Source organism: Fundulus heteroclitus, chromosome 20, assembly GCF_011125445.2.
Source record: "Fundulus heteroclitus isolate FHET01 chromosome 20, MU-UCD_Fhet_4.1, whole genome shotgun sequence".
Lineage (NCBI taxonomy): Eukaryota > Metazoa > Chordata > Actinopteri > Cyprinodontiformes > Fundulidae > Fundulus > Fundulus heteroclitus.
In genome coordinates this window covers 25,519,138-25,533,556 of record NC_046380.1, presented here as the reverse complement: position 1 = coordinate 25,533,556, position 14,419 = coordinate 25,519,138, and the positions used below count along the sequence as shown (strand labels likewise).

The window sequence follows — 14,419 nt, the reverse complement described above, 5'->3', positions numbered from 1 at the left end:
GGGCAACTCTGGAGCCACAGCTTGTAGCCATAGATGTGAAACAACAAAGCATAATAAGCTGATATACTGCTTAATATGCTTGGTTATCTGCTCTGATTGTCAAAATGTGGAAAACATTTTTTTTTTTGCTGCTGCTGCTGAATCCATGAGATGATCTCAAAACATGATCAAATTCTGTTTTGGTGTGCTGTGTCACAGTATTACTGTTTTACTGACACTAACTGGTTTACTGAAATAGCTTATTTAGGTGATGTGTAACCTTGGCTTTCAGAAGTGTTATTTTTAGGGCTTTGCCTGTAGCAGGGCCCTTATATCTGTTACCAAAAGATTGCAATTAGTTTTAAATCATCACTTTTATTGTTTAACACAATAAATGCCAGAAGATATAATGACGAAAGTTTAGGTCCATATCTTTCATCCTTTGAAAGCGTAAACCTGGGTACCTGAATCAGACCCATACATGTTTGCATTTTAAACTATTTAGTTGTATTCCTGTTATAATACTTCTCAAATTCTTTCACCTTTAATTTACTTATTTAGAATCAATGCAGATGTCTCCCTCTGACTTTCTCACTCTAATCGGTGTCTCTGCATGATTCCTGCGTTTTGCTAGAACTTCCTTCGCTGCCAGAATAAAAAGAACAACTACAACCTGGTGTGCGAGACCTTGCAGTTCTTGGACTGCATCTGTGGAAGCACCACGGGAGGCCTCGGCCTGCTGGGGCTGTACATCAACAAGGACAACGTTGCCCTCATCAACCAAACGCTGGAGAGCCTAACGGAGTACTGCCAAGGTCCCTGTCATGAAAACCAGGTACAGGAGGCGCAGCTGAAGCAGGAGGCTTCTTCACCGCACTAGCCCACTGCATCACATTTATTTATTCATTTCCTCCAGAATTGTATAGCAACTCATGAGTCCAACGGCATCGACATCATCATTGCCCTGATTCTGAATGACATCAACCCTCTTGGAAAGAAACGGATGGATCTAGTGTTGGAGCTTAAGGTGAGGCTAGAACTTTTCATCCTCTTAGTAGTTACAGCGTTGCTACTAGCCATTGGTGATTGGTGTTTAGATCTGTCTAAGAGTGCTTTTATACCTTTGTGCAAAGACAAGCCAATCACTTTCCTAACAAGCTTTTACTTGATTCCCTGCTTAGAATAACGCCTCCAAGTTGCTGCTCGCCATTATGGAGAGCCGCCATGACAGTGAGAACGCAGAGAGGATCCTGTACAACATGAAGCCTAAAGAGCTGGTCAGAAACTCCTCCTCTTTGTTCTGTTGTGAGACTATGAAGGCGTCTTTGTTCCCTGCAAGTTTGTCGCACCTTGACACGTTGCAGCCACAAACTTCCGTGTTTTATTGGGGCTTTATGTGATAGAACCAACACAAACTAGTGCATAATTATGAAGTGGAGCGAAATTGTTACATGCGACAAATGTGTAGAACCTCAAGGGTTGTGAATGGTTTTCCAGCGACGTTCACATGTGTGCGTTTGCAGGTGGAGGTGATCAAGAAGGCCTATCTTCAGGGTGAGGTAGAGTTTGTGGACATAAAGGAGGAAGAGGACCCACGAGATGAAGAGGAACATGATGCTGCTTCACCCCGTAATGTTGGACACAACATCTATATTCTGGCTCACCAGGTTGGTTATATGTATATATTAGTTCAATCTTAGCTAAATCAGGATGTTTTTTTTTTATTGCATATATATGCAAATATATATTGCTTTCTGCTGCTTTTGTGAAAAGCTCACTCTTGTTGGCCACTTTGCAGTTGGCGCGTCATAACAAAGAGCTGTCCATGATGTTGAAGCCCGGAGGTCCCAGCGGAGATGGAGACGAGGCCTTGGAGTTTTACGCCAAGCACACCGCTCAGATAGAGGTCATACATCCTCAACCACACAACTAAATGTTGCGCAGGAATTACCACACGTGACCTCTGGGGTCCACTTGGAGTCCCTCTAAGGTGACTGTTTGAGCCTCTCTGTTTTTAGATTGTGCGTCAGGATCGCACCATGGAGGAGATAGTGTTCCCCGTGCCCAACATCTGTGAGTTCCTGACGTCGGAGTCAAAGTTGCGGGTCTACTACACCACTGAGAGAGACGAGCAGGGCAGCAAGATTAACGACTTCTTCTTGCGAGCAGAAGACCTCTTTAATGAGATGAACTGGCAGAAGAAGCTCAGAGGTATGCAGCAACATGTTTAGAAGTATTGGTAGCATAGGTAGAAAAATTTTTTAAGCAATCATGGCTCTAATTTGATGTTTTTTTTAGATTGTCAAATGATTTGTTTATTGCTACTCTACAGGTGCCTTTAAATCATGATAAATCCCTGATTATTTCAATGAGGAGCAGAGGGCAAAGTTAATATGAAGGGGACCAGTCGATTTTACACATCTCTGCAGCTAAACAGGAATTAACTCATAACTACTTTTAAAATAAAGGCAACATGATCACAGAGTTTACATTTTAAACTATCTTTAGCATCCTATATTATCAACGAGCATGATTAGCAGGGTTAAGCTTTGCTAATAGTGGTTCCTGCCTGTATTCCCTGTGGAATAAATGGACCCTTGCAAAAAGTGTGAGATTTCCACAAGAATGCCAACTTCTAGCACATGGTTCCATGAGAGACAGAATTGCACTCCACAAAAATATAAAACCTATTTCTTCTTCTGTAATACATTGAGCTTCCTGTTACCTGCTGCTCTTTACATCTGTTGTGCTTCCTATGACTTCACTTCACACAGCTGGAAATAGCTAGCTTGTGTCTTCTTTACTCAGTAATATCCTCTGCACAAAGGGTGTTATTGTCTTGGGTGCGGTGTGTTCACGGACCGATCACCAGTCTAGGTCTATTGAGCATGAGATCGGACAATCCTGGTCAACGGGCGTTTTTTCTGCGTCGAGTACCAGCTGCTGCTTTTTGTTTTTATCTATAGTCTTATCCTTATTAGTTAATTGTGTGCACAACTTTTAAAGAAATTGGACTGAGTTTGTTTTCCTGTGGACACGCATTTTATGTGCAATAAAGCTTCTGTATTTAAACTGTTGTGTCACGTTGACATAGTCATGTGAAAAAAATGAGGGCAGGTTACAGGAGCCTGTGTGTTTTTCTAGTATATTTGGACTAATATATGTTTAATATTTATATTAATACTAAGAAAACTACTTGCATAAATAACCAGGAAGTGAAGGAAATGCCCCTTACAGCATTCTGTAAAATGACCACTAAATGTAGGATGAAATTATACGCAGTGGTGTCACATAAGGTACACATGCTTAGAACATCCTCGATCAGCATTTTGAAGGTTTTCCCTGTTTAAACATCAAGCAGTTCAAATTAGAGCAAACACCCTGGTAATATCAAAGAGACGTCTGAGGACTGCAGAGAGAGAGCTGTAGCAGCCTATCAGCCTGGCGAGTAATTTAAAGAGGTCTTGGAAAAAAGTTAAAATCAGCCAAATCTCTTTACAGAAAATACTGAACTTAAAAGTGAAGGATATTCAAAATATCTGCTAATATGGTCATACAAGGAAATTCACGCTGACAGCAGTTCACTAGATCCTAAAAGAGGGCTTCAAACAGCAGGCTCTTGCTAATGTTAATTTGAAATGTAATTACACCTTTTAAAGAGGAAACAACCCTATATCAACTGTGCAAAAAGGGTAGAGGTGTCATGGTTTGGGGATTTTTTGCTGCAGCAGAACCTGGTCTGCTCATTATCATATAACACACCATCAATTCTACCGTCTATCAGAGGCTACGTGAGGAAAATGTGTGAGAAAATCAAAGCTACAGGACAGGTTGACTTAGCAACCTGACAATGACCCAAAGCATACCAATAAATCCACCAAAGATTGGCTAAAAATTACCATCAGGAACACATTGAAATAGTCAAAGCCCAGGAAAAGCAATTTCTCTTCGTAAATTTTGTTTATTAAGTATACAAAACTTTATACCTGGTTGTTTAAGTGCAATTTAATCACTTTCTTTTCCAGATATGCAAAATAATAAAAAAATTCAGTTTGTGAACATTTACACATTTTGCAAGAATTCAGGGCTTATTTGGTTTGTCCTAATTTTGTCATATGCCTTAATACTGTGTGCATTATTTCTTATCTGCTACATGACGGGATGCAAGCCTGGGCAGGATAAGTGGACAGCTGTGCAGAGGCACCGATCTGCAGGGACAACTGTTGCCCTGCTGTATACGTTCATGTTACAAGTGCATGTTTCCGCTGTGTAAAAAGCAGCCAGGGGCTTTCCAAACTCATTTGAGCCGTGAAGCGTTTTATACAGTAACCTTATGAATCACAAGTGAGAGTGTGCGCGTCGCAGCGCACAGACATACACACTCAGACCCACACCCACTCCCAGTGACACGTCTAATCCACATACAAGACTCCCGTGCCCACGCACACACTTTATTTAGTCTCTCACTCAGAGCAGGGGATGGACATTGAAAAGTCCCCGCATCTGTTTCTGCTTTCCTATAAAAGCCAAGTTTGCAAAGACTCTGACAAGTCAGGCTGTAGGTTGGAGGAAAAAGGTCAAGAGAAACACGGTTTTCAAGAGGCCTGCTCCTCAACTTGACCTTTTTACAGAGAAAGTTCAAAGTTGCTTAAATCTCCTGTTTGTAATTTTCTTAGTTTCCTCCATTTCCGATGTTCATGCTTTAGTACTGTGTCATGTATTTTAAAATCGTTTAAGTATTTTAGAAACTGTGCTCACATAAACCAATGCACTACAGATAAAATTTGTCATGCTTGAAGATTATTTTATATACTGTTAATTAATACCTGCAGCTTATATGGTAGATGTTGACGTAATAAACAATCCACCAGCTTTTCTTCTGCCATGTTTTCATTACTTTGGTTTTTGTTTTTATGTTGTTGTTTTTTTGTTATTTTTTACGTCAGGATGGATTAAAACTGAAAAGCTTGATTGATTGAAATGATTGTATTTGCTCTGCTCTCCTCCCCAGCTGAGCCGGTGCTGTACTGGTGCTCCAGAAACATGTCGGTGTGGAGCAGCATCTCCTTTAAACTGGCCTTGCTCATGAATCTGATGGTCTGCCTATTTTACCCCCTGGAGGGGGTACATGGAGGTCAGTCACGTTCATCTAGCCGAAAGGAAGCGAGTTTTTGAAGGAAATCATATGAGTCTTCTGGTATTTGTGTAACACGTTTATATATATTAAGAAGCCGAGATAAGCAGAGACGCCCAGCTCTCTGCGAGTCACACTTACAGACTTTTTTTTTCTTTGTTTTTGATCTTGCAATCGGATTTCTTTAGAAACCAGGTTCAGAAAAAGGTTAATGCAGGAAGCAGAATAAAACAGGAAGATCGGCGGCTTGCCATAATATCTTTTTTTTATATATATGTATTTTTCCAAAATGTTCTAACATGCCGTGGAATGCAAAAGTGTTTGCATCCTGTGAACTTTTTCACAAGCCGTGTGTGGGTACACAGCAAACATGAGGGAGATGTTTTAGTTAACTGAGACCAAAACTGATCTTTTTGGCCTAGGTGCAAAAAGTTACGTGTGGCCAAAAAGTTGTGTTGCATATCAGCCTAAACACACCTTCCCCACCTGCAGGGAGTCAACAGGACAGTTATTAGTCCAAATCCAGGCTTTATGGAAGATTTGCAAGAAGACAAAAAGCGGCAAGAGGAAAGTCTTTGTTGATAGAAGGCCATTACAAGTCCTTTGCCTCCAGCCACTTAGGGGCCAGAGCAAACATGTGGAAGAAGATGCTCTGGTCAGATGATACCAAAACTGAACCTTTTGGTCTACATTCAGAGCACCGATTGTGGTGGAAAACTAACTCTGCACGACTCCCTGAACACTGCATATGTTTTGAGAAACGTGGTGGTGGCAGCATCGTCCTGATGGGATGCATCTCTTCAGAATGGTCAGGGAAGCTGGTCGAGGTTGATGGGGAGCTACATACAGTTTGAAAAATCTTTAGAAGGAAATACAAAGACAATGCTTGAATAAAACAAAAGCATGATTATTTATCATAATGGCCCAGTTAAAGTCGAGGCCTAAATCCATTTTTTCACTCTCTGCAGTAGATGTGGAATGTCTGTAGAGACGTACCCTAAAAGACTCGGACCTCTATTTGCAGCGAAAAGGAGCTCAACACATTTTTGACCCACTGAAGACATATATGCATGCCAAACTTTTCACATGTTTGGTCTATCACATACAATCCTAATGAAAAACATTGAAGTAGGAGGTTGTAACATAAGTCAGATAGTTCAACCAGAAGCTGCAACGAAGTACTCCTGTAGATTCATGTCAGCCTCACGGTTTTTATGCCCTGCAGTGTTTCCACCCACAGAAACCGTCTTTAGAGGGCTGACTTTCGGGCCTTTCGCTGGAAGTCAGCGGTGACCTACTGATCTCCTTTCTTCACCGCATTCAGATCTACTGACGTCTAATCACCTGATCAGGATTAGGAGCGGGACTATCTTGGCTTAAGACACGCCCGCAGCTTTCATTGCTTCTCCTCATATTTACCTTCCGGTGCTATGGAAACAACAATAAACACGCCGCCGCTACTGTCTTTACTGTAAACAGAGCCTCCGCCCTCTAAAGCAGCGCGGGTTTTTTTCACACGGGTCACGCATAAGATGATCTGAAAAGTTATCCATCTGTTATGTCACTTTGAAGACATCTGGGTGGCGTGTCTACTGTGCTGTTGTTGTTTTGTGAACCTTTGATGTTCATATAGGTTGTGACAACAATAAAACTGGCAATATATTGTGTCCTGCAAAATTATATGTACCCTTTAAAAAAAATAAAAATTCAGCCCCAAACTTTTAAGTGTTTTTTTTGGGGGAATTTATGCCCAACACCAACGTGAAGTAATGTGTAATTCTGGCCTGGAAGGATCATGCTTCATAGTTTTAAAATAAAATAAATCTAATATCTAAAAAGAATGAAATGGATCAGAATCAGGTTTGATCGCCAAGGTGGTATCAATCTGTGGACTCTGCCTGATAAGTGCTTATCAGAGAGACGGCTTGTTTTAGTAAACAATGCTCTGTAGCGCTGACCTAAAGGTAAACGCTGAAACAGATTGTGTGCAGGATGTGTGGGATCTGCAGAGACGTTAGTTGCCCTTTTCTTGACTCTAGACCTGGTCTGCCCAGATGCAGGGAAGGTCAGATTCTTCATAACATGAAGAACGTTATCGACAATCCTGAGCATCTTCTTCATCAGACTGCCAAACAACAATAGAGCGTCTTCAGTCAGAGGCTTCTCCAGATCCGCTACAGGAGATCCCTCCTGCCTGCAGCCATCATCCTTTAAAATAAACCCCTATGAGTTACACGAGCATTTAATTTCCCTTTTGGAAATAATAAAGCATGTTTTAATTGAATTGAATCATCACTTCGGCAGATCTGTCTTTGTTCTTGTTTGGACCCGTGCTGTTTTCTTGTTGAAACAAACCACATAGTGAAGGATGAACAAACAGACTGAGTAATGGCAGTGTAGAAAATTATGATGCTGTTGTATTCAATTCCTTTCACTCTGATACCTGAAATAAAATCCAAAGTTCCTCTTGTTTTTTACTACTCTGCACTACCATGTGTTGGTCCATCACAGTAGTCTCTCTAGTGCGACCCATTGGCCATTAGCAGTCCTAGGAATGGTTTTTGCGTGGCCACAATTTCCACAAATTGTACAAATTTAAACCACCAGCACAGAAAGTTGATGCAGATGGACACTTCTTAATTTTTAAACAAATTTTTGCAACACATTAAAATTATCTTAAATGGAAAATATAGAATACAACAAAAAAAATGTTTTTTGTTTTTATTGCATTTTCATTGCAAATAGAAACTGGAGAAAAGCAGAGTTAGATGTGCCCTTTTTATAAAAGTTGGCTAAATTCGGAAAATGTTTCCAAAAGAAGAGTTACCGTATAGTCTTTATTGCTAAAAATGGACCAGAAGCATAAATTCTGGATCATGTAAAGAGAAAATGGTCGACTCAAAAATGTGGGAAGTTGTACAAATTTCTTTTAGCAGAACAAAACTGGAGGACAGTTTTTTTTATCTTTTGAATCTACATAGTTTTACAAATCCATTTTCATCAATAAATCCCTGTTTTATTTTAAATCTTGCCTGTGTGGTTTGTTCAGCAGTGGGCCAGGGGAACTTTTAACTTGATATTTTTGTGGGCGCCGTGGGTCTGTCATGAAAAAATCCCGCGGAAATAAATTCACAACTGGCTGTTGTAACACGAACAATGTTTTTGCGGCGTGGCTGTACTTGCTAATAACACGGTTAAAAACAATAAGTGCTACAGTCTGAAATGAAAACTAACCGGCCACATTGTTTTATCTGTTTTGGCACTTGCAAAAAAAAAAAACAAGTTATGCAACAAGAATAAAGGCCTGACTGTATCTCTCGCCTTTGGAGCTGGGTTTGTGTGCGCGACATCACGTGAGGCTCCTGCATACCTTTAACCTGCTGAAACAGGAACTTTTCGTGGCTTTTGACCCGGGTCTCCTCTTTTGCTCTCACACACCTTGAAAAAAAAAATAAAAAACATGCACTCTGTGCCCTGCCCTCCCTCCATTGCTTAGGGCTTTAGAATGGAGGTTATAGGAGCAAGAGATCTAGGTCAGTGTGTTCAGCCTGCACGCATGACTGACTGGCTTATGATGAGCGAGTTGGGTTAGCATGCCGCACTCCTAAGCACAGGCAAGCTTTGGAAGTGTGCAGCTCTGCGGTTGTCCTGCAGCTTATTTGCACAGTCGTAAGGGAGTTTGAGAGAGAACGTAAGCTCTAACATCACAGGAGCGCCGCGCTGCTCCCCGCTCATTCCTCATGAATCTTTCAGCGGAGGTATTTTTAGAGGCTGTTATGTAAGTGGCACCTGTCATGTGATCTCCACCGGGATTGGAAAGGAGAGAAAACCAGAGACAGGGAAGGACGGAATAAAACAGAGGGAGGGGGGGGGGGACCGCAACAGTCCCTCGCTCTCCCTCCCGCTGTTTCCTTGAAGTTTTCTCCCACTTTGCATGTTTTTGGCTTTTAATTGTGTGACTTGTGACCAAGCATGCATTAGAGTGACCTTTTTAGGGGAAGGATCTTCTAAGGCGTGGCCTTGCCTTTAAAGCAAATCACACCTGGTGGAGGATTTTAGCTTGATGGGCACGTAGCCAGCTGAAAGCCGTGTTTTGGGCTCTAATCCTGGATTTAGCTCAGGATCAGAGGGGACATCAGTTTGGCTCTGTCTAAAGGTTTGCCCGCACACGTACACACTCAGTGTTGGCAAAACTGTGTCATACACCTTCTGGTGTTATGTAACTTACTCATTTTGATATCAAATGCTCTCGAATGCAGGGGACATTAAAGGTACTCAGACGATCCACACATTTCCTTTTTGAGATACAAACGGTACTCTGAAACTAGTTTTAAATCACAGCTAAAGTTTCAATCAGAGGGTTGAGAACCCAAATCCTCGATAGTAACATCAATATATATATAAAAAAAATGTATGTGTTCTGTCTGGCAGTGTAGCACTAAGAATTGATGTCTCAATGCCAACGAGAGTCCAACAGATTTACTTTCGCAAGTGGTGCATTACTGCTTTCGCTATAGTGCTCCTCTTGATATATATGCAAAAACACTTTATTAGATTTTATTTTGAGATAATTTCAAGTTCAATGGGCACAGAAACAGAAAGGTAACGGAGCAAGAAACGGAAGAGAAAAAGATGACGCAAAATGTTAAAAGGGAGAAAAAGTGACAAAAATAGATCAGAGAAAAAAATAGGGCACAAGGGCACTACACCTACAGAGCAAGATATAGAAAGAACCATGACATCAAATAACGTCAAACTAATATTGAGCTTTAACTGGAAGATTATTTTCTACGGGTGGACTAATTATACAGCAAAGAACTTTGGTAACGTTTGAATGAATTGTGATTTTTTTTTTTTCTCATCCACTCATCATTATACATGGAGGCTCAAAGATACAAATGTACCCACACTGACTCCGGCAACATTAGGTTAAATGTCCTTTTACAGTGTTGCACCATTTGCTTTTTTGTGGCTTTCAACACACCTGTCGTAATTCTGGCTGAATATTTGGCCACACTTATTTGCAGAATTGTTCGAGCTCATCTAAGGCTACATTCACACTGCAGGTCTTGATAGTCAATTCTGATTTTTTCATTCTACTATTAAATGTGACTGCCATCAGACTTCTGTCTGAATGGTTCAAGACTGCAAAGCGACCCACATGTGTGAATAACAGAAAGAGACGTCACAGAGCAGCGCACTGTTTGCGGAAGTAATGGTGAATGTAATTGTTTCTAGAAGTGTTCAATAAAGTTTTGTTAAAAAAAATTTGAAAAGAAAAAAAATGCACATACTGGCCGGCATCTCTCCTTGTTATTATTAGAAAGGTGTTGAGGAATGAAAGCCGACATTTAGACCACATCATAGTAAGACCAAGTAAGTTAAGAAGAAAGCAACACAGGTATTAAAAGTCTTTTATGGCGTGCTAAATGCTACTACTGTGTGTGGATGTGTAGTGAGAGACACAAGAGTGACGTGAAAGACGGATAAAATGCGTCAGACAGCGGATGATGCATATCCGAATTAGTACCACATATGAAGGTGTTACAAATGGGATTCTTTGGGGAGTGAAAAGATCGGAATTGGGCCATTCACACTGCTATGAAAAATACAGATATGAGTCGCATATGGGCAAAAAGATCAGATTTGGGTCACATTTCCCTGCCTTTGTCTGTTGGTTTTGATGTATAGACACGGCTTTCGGACATAGGCCATAAATTGCCAATAAGAAGTATGTTACTAATTTAAAAAATCTGTTGTGTCACGATAAGTGAGTTGCATCCAACGTTTAATCATCTGATGGTAAACTGTCACCCTCAAATGAAAGAAAAATTGGCTTGCTTATAAGAACAACCCATGGTTTGAGTTTGTCAAAACCGAACGATGATGGAAACCACCGTCACCGTCCACAGTGAGCTGAGTTTAACATCGCCCTGGACTTTGCTGGTGCCACAAACATGGCGGCGGCGGCGACATCGTGTTGAGGTGTTTGTTTTGCTGTCACTGGTACTGCTGCGTTGCACCAAGTAGATGGAAGAATAAAAGTGGACTACATCCACATTCTGGTTGACTTGGGCTCAACTGGGTGTTCCAACAGGGCATTTAAACTGGTTTGGCATGGATAAAACAGGCCAGCATTAACCCTTCTGGGAGGACCCTGAGCTCAACCTGTTTAAAGATTTATAAGCTATGCTTAAAAAAACTGGTTTGTGGCAGGAAACAGAGCAATTCAAATGAAGTCCACAGATTCTGCCAAGACTAAAGGTCAAATATTGAATCCAAATTATCCCAGAAGCTTGTTGATGGCTACACAACCCAGAAGCTTGTTGGTGTGTGTGTGTGTGTGTGTGTGTGTGTGTGTGTGTGTAGCTCAGGGGTCTGAAACCTGTGGCTCCAGAGCAGCATGTGGCTCTTTACACCTTCAGCTTTGGCTCTTAAAAACTTAGACCAAAAATGCGGGGGCGGGGGGCAATTGGTCAATGTTTCTAAATGGAAACGTTGACCAATTGCAAAAAAATTGCAAGCTTTAGGATGCATTTAGTTCTGCAATCTATACCTAACATTTCCAGAAAGAAAGAAACTAATGCTGTATATAATATTTTACTACTGCTAAATTAACATAAAAATACTGTTGGTTAAATAATAAAAACTGTTGATCTTTGCAAAAAATGTAAACAAATGTTCTATTGTATACTATAAAAACAAGCTCTTGTTTGAAAGAGATGTGTAACTTTTGTGGCTCTAAACGAAATTTGTTTAGCTGGACCGAGGGCCAAAATGACTCTGCGGGTTGTAAAGGTTGCTGACCCCTGGTATAGCTGAACATGTATGAATAGTTTTACATCTGTAATCGTGTAACGTGTGACCTTAGAATGTTTGAAGTTGTATTTACTCAGAAGCCCCATATTGATAACATACCAGTCTGTTGATGAGTGTATGTAAATTTCTGACCAGAGCCATTGCATTATCAAGGCTTTTATTTGTTGGATTCTTCAAAATCCCCTTTAGCATGAAGGTTTGAGAAGGTTTTATTCAGTTCTGTGTGGCCGTTGCCCATTTACTTACCGTTTATGTGTGTATTTGTGTTCCACAGAAATGCTGGAGCCCCGTCTGTCTGCTCTGCTGTGGATGGGACTCTTTGCAGCGCTGGTCCTCGTTGTGCTCATGCCGCAGCCGCTGGGCATCCTAGCCCTGGTCGCCATCACGATTCTCCGTCTCATCTTCTCTGTGGGCCTGGAGCCTACACTCTTCCTTCTGGGTGCCTTTAATGTGAGTGACCTCACTTAAACCCTTGCAGTGGTGTTGGCTCAACTGGCAACATGTTTTATTGGGATTGTATGAGGAATTTGTACATGGGTTTTTATTTTTAGAACATTCTTAAAAGCATAGATTGCTGAGCCAATACTTTGTAGAGCCACTTTTTGAGTGTTTTTCCACAAGCTTTTAGTCTAGAGACTTGAATTTTTGCCCATACTTCTTTGCAGAACAGTGTAAGTCAGACTTGATCTGTCTTGCCACAGATTCTCAGTGGGATTTTGTTTTGGACTTTGACTGGGCCACTCATAAACTCTGAATCTACTTTATTCTTAACCAGTCTATTGTAGCTCCTAGCTGTATGTTTAGGGTTAGTTTTGCTGCTGGAAGGTGAACCTTCTGGGCTGTATTTAGTTCACCAATCTTCCAAATAAACGCTGTCCATCTTCCATGGCCCTTATGAAGAAAAGCATGCCCACAGCATAATGCTGCCACCACCATGTTTCATCATGTGGTTTTTGTGTTCTGGTTGATTTGCAAAGTTAGTTTTCTGCTGCATATAGAGTCTTAAATGTAAGGCAAAGTGTTCGACCAGAGAACCTTTCCTACACGTTTGCTGTGTCCCCTACATGGCTTGTGGCAAACTGAACTTCTTTTGCCGTTCTTTCAGTAATGTCCTTCTCCTTGCCGCTCCGACACCTGAGGAGATTTGTAAAGTACACAGCCAATATTTGACCAGACTCAAAGGCTTGAGCTGTGGCTCTCTGCTCTGCTTGATGCTTTCCCTGCTCGGCCCGTCACTTTAGTTGGACAGCCATTTCTTGGCTAGTTTTGCAACGCACTGGATGTGGCTAAATGCTTTTGATAGAAGCGATTTAAAACTCTGCGTCTTCTTGCTTTCTGTGAGAAAATGTCTCTGTGTGGTTTTAATGGTAATTTTCCCCAGAGAAAAGCTATCAAAGTTACCAGTGTATGCACTTTCAAGTACTGAGAAATCTCCACCCTGCCAGTTCCACTTCTCCTTTCACCTCCCATACTAACGGCCTCTTGCCTCTTGACAGACCGCAACCATACGAGCCCCCCCCCCCCCCCATTCCTGCAGCTCCATCTGGCATTGCTGTCCTGCTGGCAGAAGCTGCGTAGCTGGATCTTAGAAATGACACAGCCTGTTTTGTAGCGATTTTTCTAATCGCGCTTAAACATAAACACATCCGTTCAAAACACGTAAAATGAAGAATAGATGAGCTCTTGGCTCCCTTTGTTGACTTGTACAAACAAAAAAAGCAGGTTATTAGGCGAAACCAGGTCAAGCCAGGAAACCAGAGATGTTACCATGTGCTGCAGTAACCTGGTTCCTCTGAAATCTAGTTTATATGCAGGTGGTCAGATTTCTCCCTTGTTTTGCTATCCCTACTTTTTCTATCAGTTTCTCTCTTACAAACTGGAAACTCTTTAGATCCAAAGATAAGTCAGAACACAACTTAACAGTATTTAGATCTGAGTTTCATTTTTGCTCAATCCCCTAATCGCTTTTATTCAGCACCTGCTAACCCCCCACCCCCCCTTAAATCAGGGACATGAACCCAGATAAAGAAAGTGAGTATATATGACAAAGAAGTCATGTTTCTCAAGCAAGGCTCATTCAAGCTGTATTAACCGGGTTTTTGTTAATCCCTCTAATCTACACAGAAAGCTGAGCATCTTGTTTGCAATAAAGCTAACATTGTGTCCTCATTTAGCTTTTAATTCACAGTCACTATACTGATGTCAACACTTTGTTCCCACAGCAGAGCCCGCAGTAACAGGATGCCATCTTCACAAGTACTAATGATTTATTAGCCCTCCTTTTTAATGACAGTAAAAAGTGGCCTTGTTTGTTCCAGGTTTGTAATAAAATCATCTTCCTGATAAGTTTTGTTGGAAACCGAGGGACTTTCACACGAGGATATAAAGCCATGGTGATTGACTTCGAGTTCCTCTATCATCTCATCTACCTCATCATCTGCTGCCTGGGGGTGTTTGGCCATGTCTTCTTCTACAGCCTGTTGGTGA

At 41.3% G+C, this 14,419-nt stretch overlaps 1 protein-coding gene across 4 annotated transcripts in view; it reads left to right on the top strand.

Annotated features, from left to right (window-relative positions):
• Window positions 1-14,419, top strand: part of LOC105937030 (inositol 1,4,5-trisphosphate receptor type 1) — a 121,072-nt gene that overhangs the window by 88,746 nt on the left and 17,907 nt on the right. For all 4 annotated transcript variants that reach the window (XM_036151573.1, XM_036151572.1, XM_036151570.1 and 1 more), the window contains 9 exons: window positions 614-814; window positions 896-1,006; window positions 1,161-1,256; window positions 1,503-1,646; window positions 1,778-1,885; window positions 1,998-2,190; window positions 4,991-5,113; window positions 12,207-12,382; window positions 14,251-14,415. In XM_036151573.1, coding sequence (XP_036007466.1) covers window positions 614-814; window positions 896-1,006; window positions 1,161-1,256; window positions 1,503-1,646; window positions 1,778-1,885; window positions 1,998-2,190; window positions 4,991-5,113; window positions 12,207-12,382; window positions 14,251-14,415 — 1,317 coding nt within the window. The remainder of the gene's footprint in view (window positions 1-613; window positions 815-895; window positions 1,007-1,160; window positions 1,257-1,502; window positions 1,647-1,777; window positions 1,886-1,997; window positions 2,191-4,990; window positions 5,114-12,206; window positions 12,383-14,250; window positions 14,416-14,419) is intronic.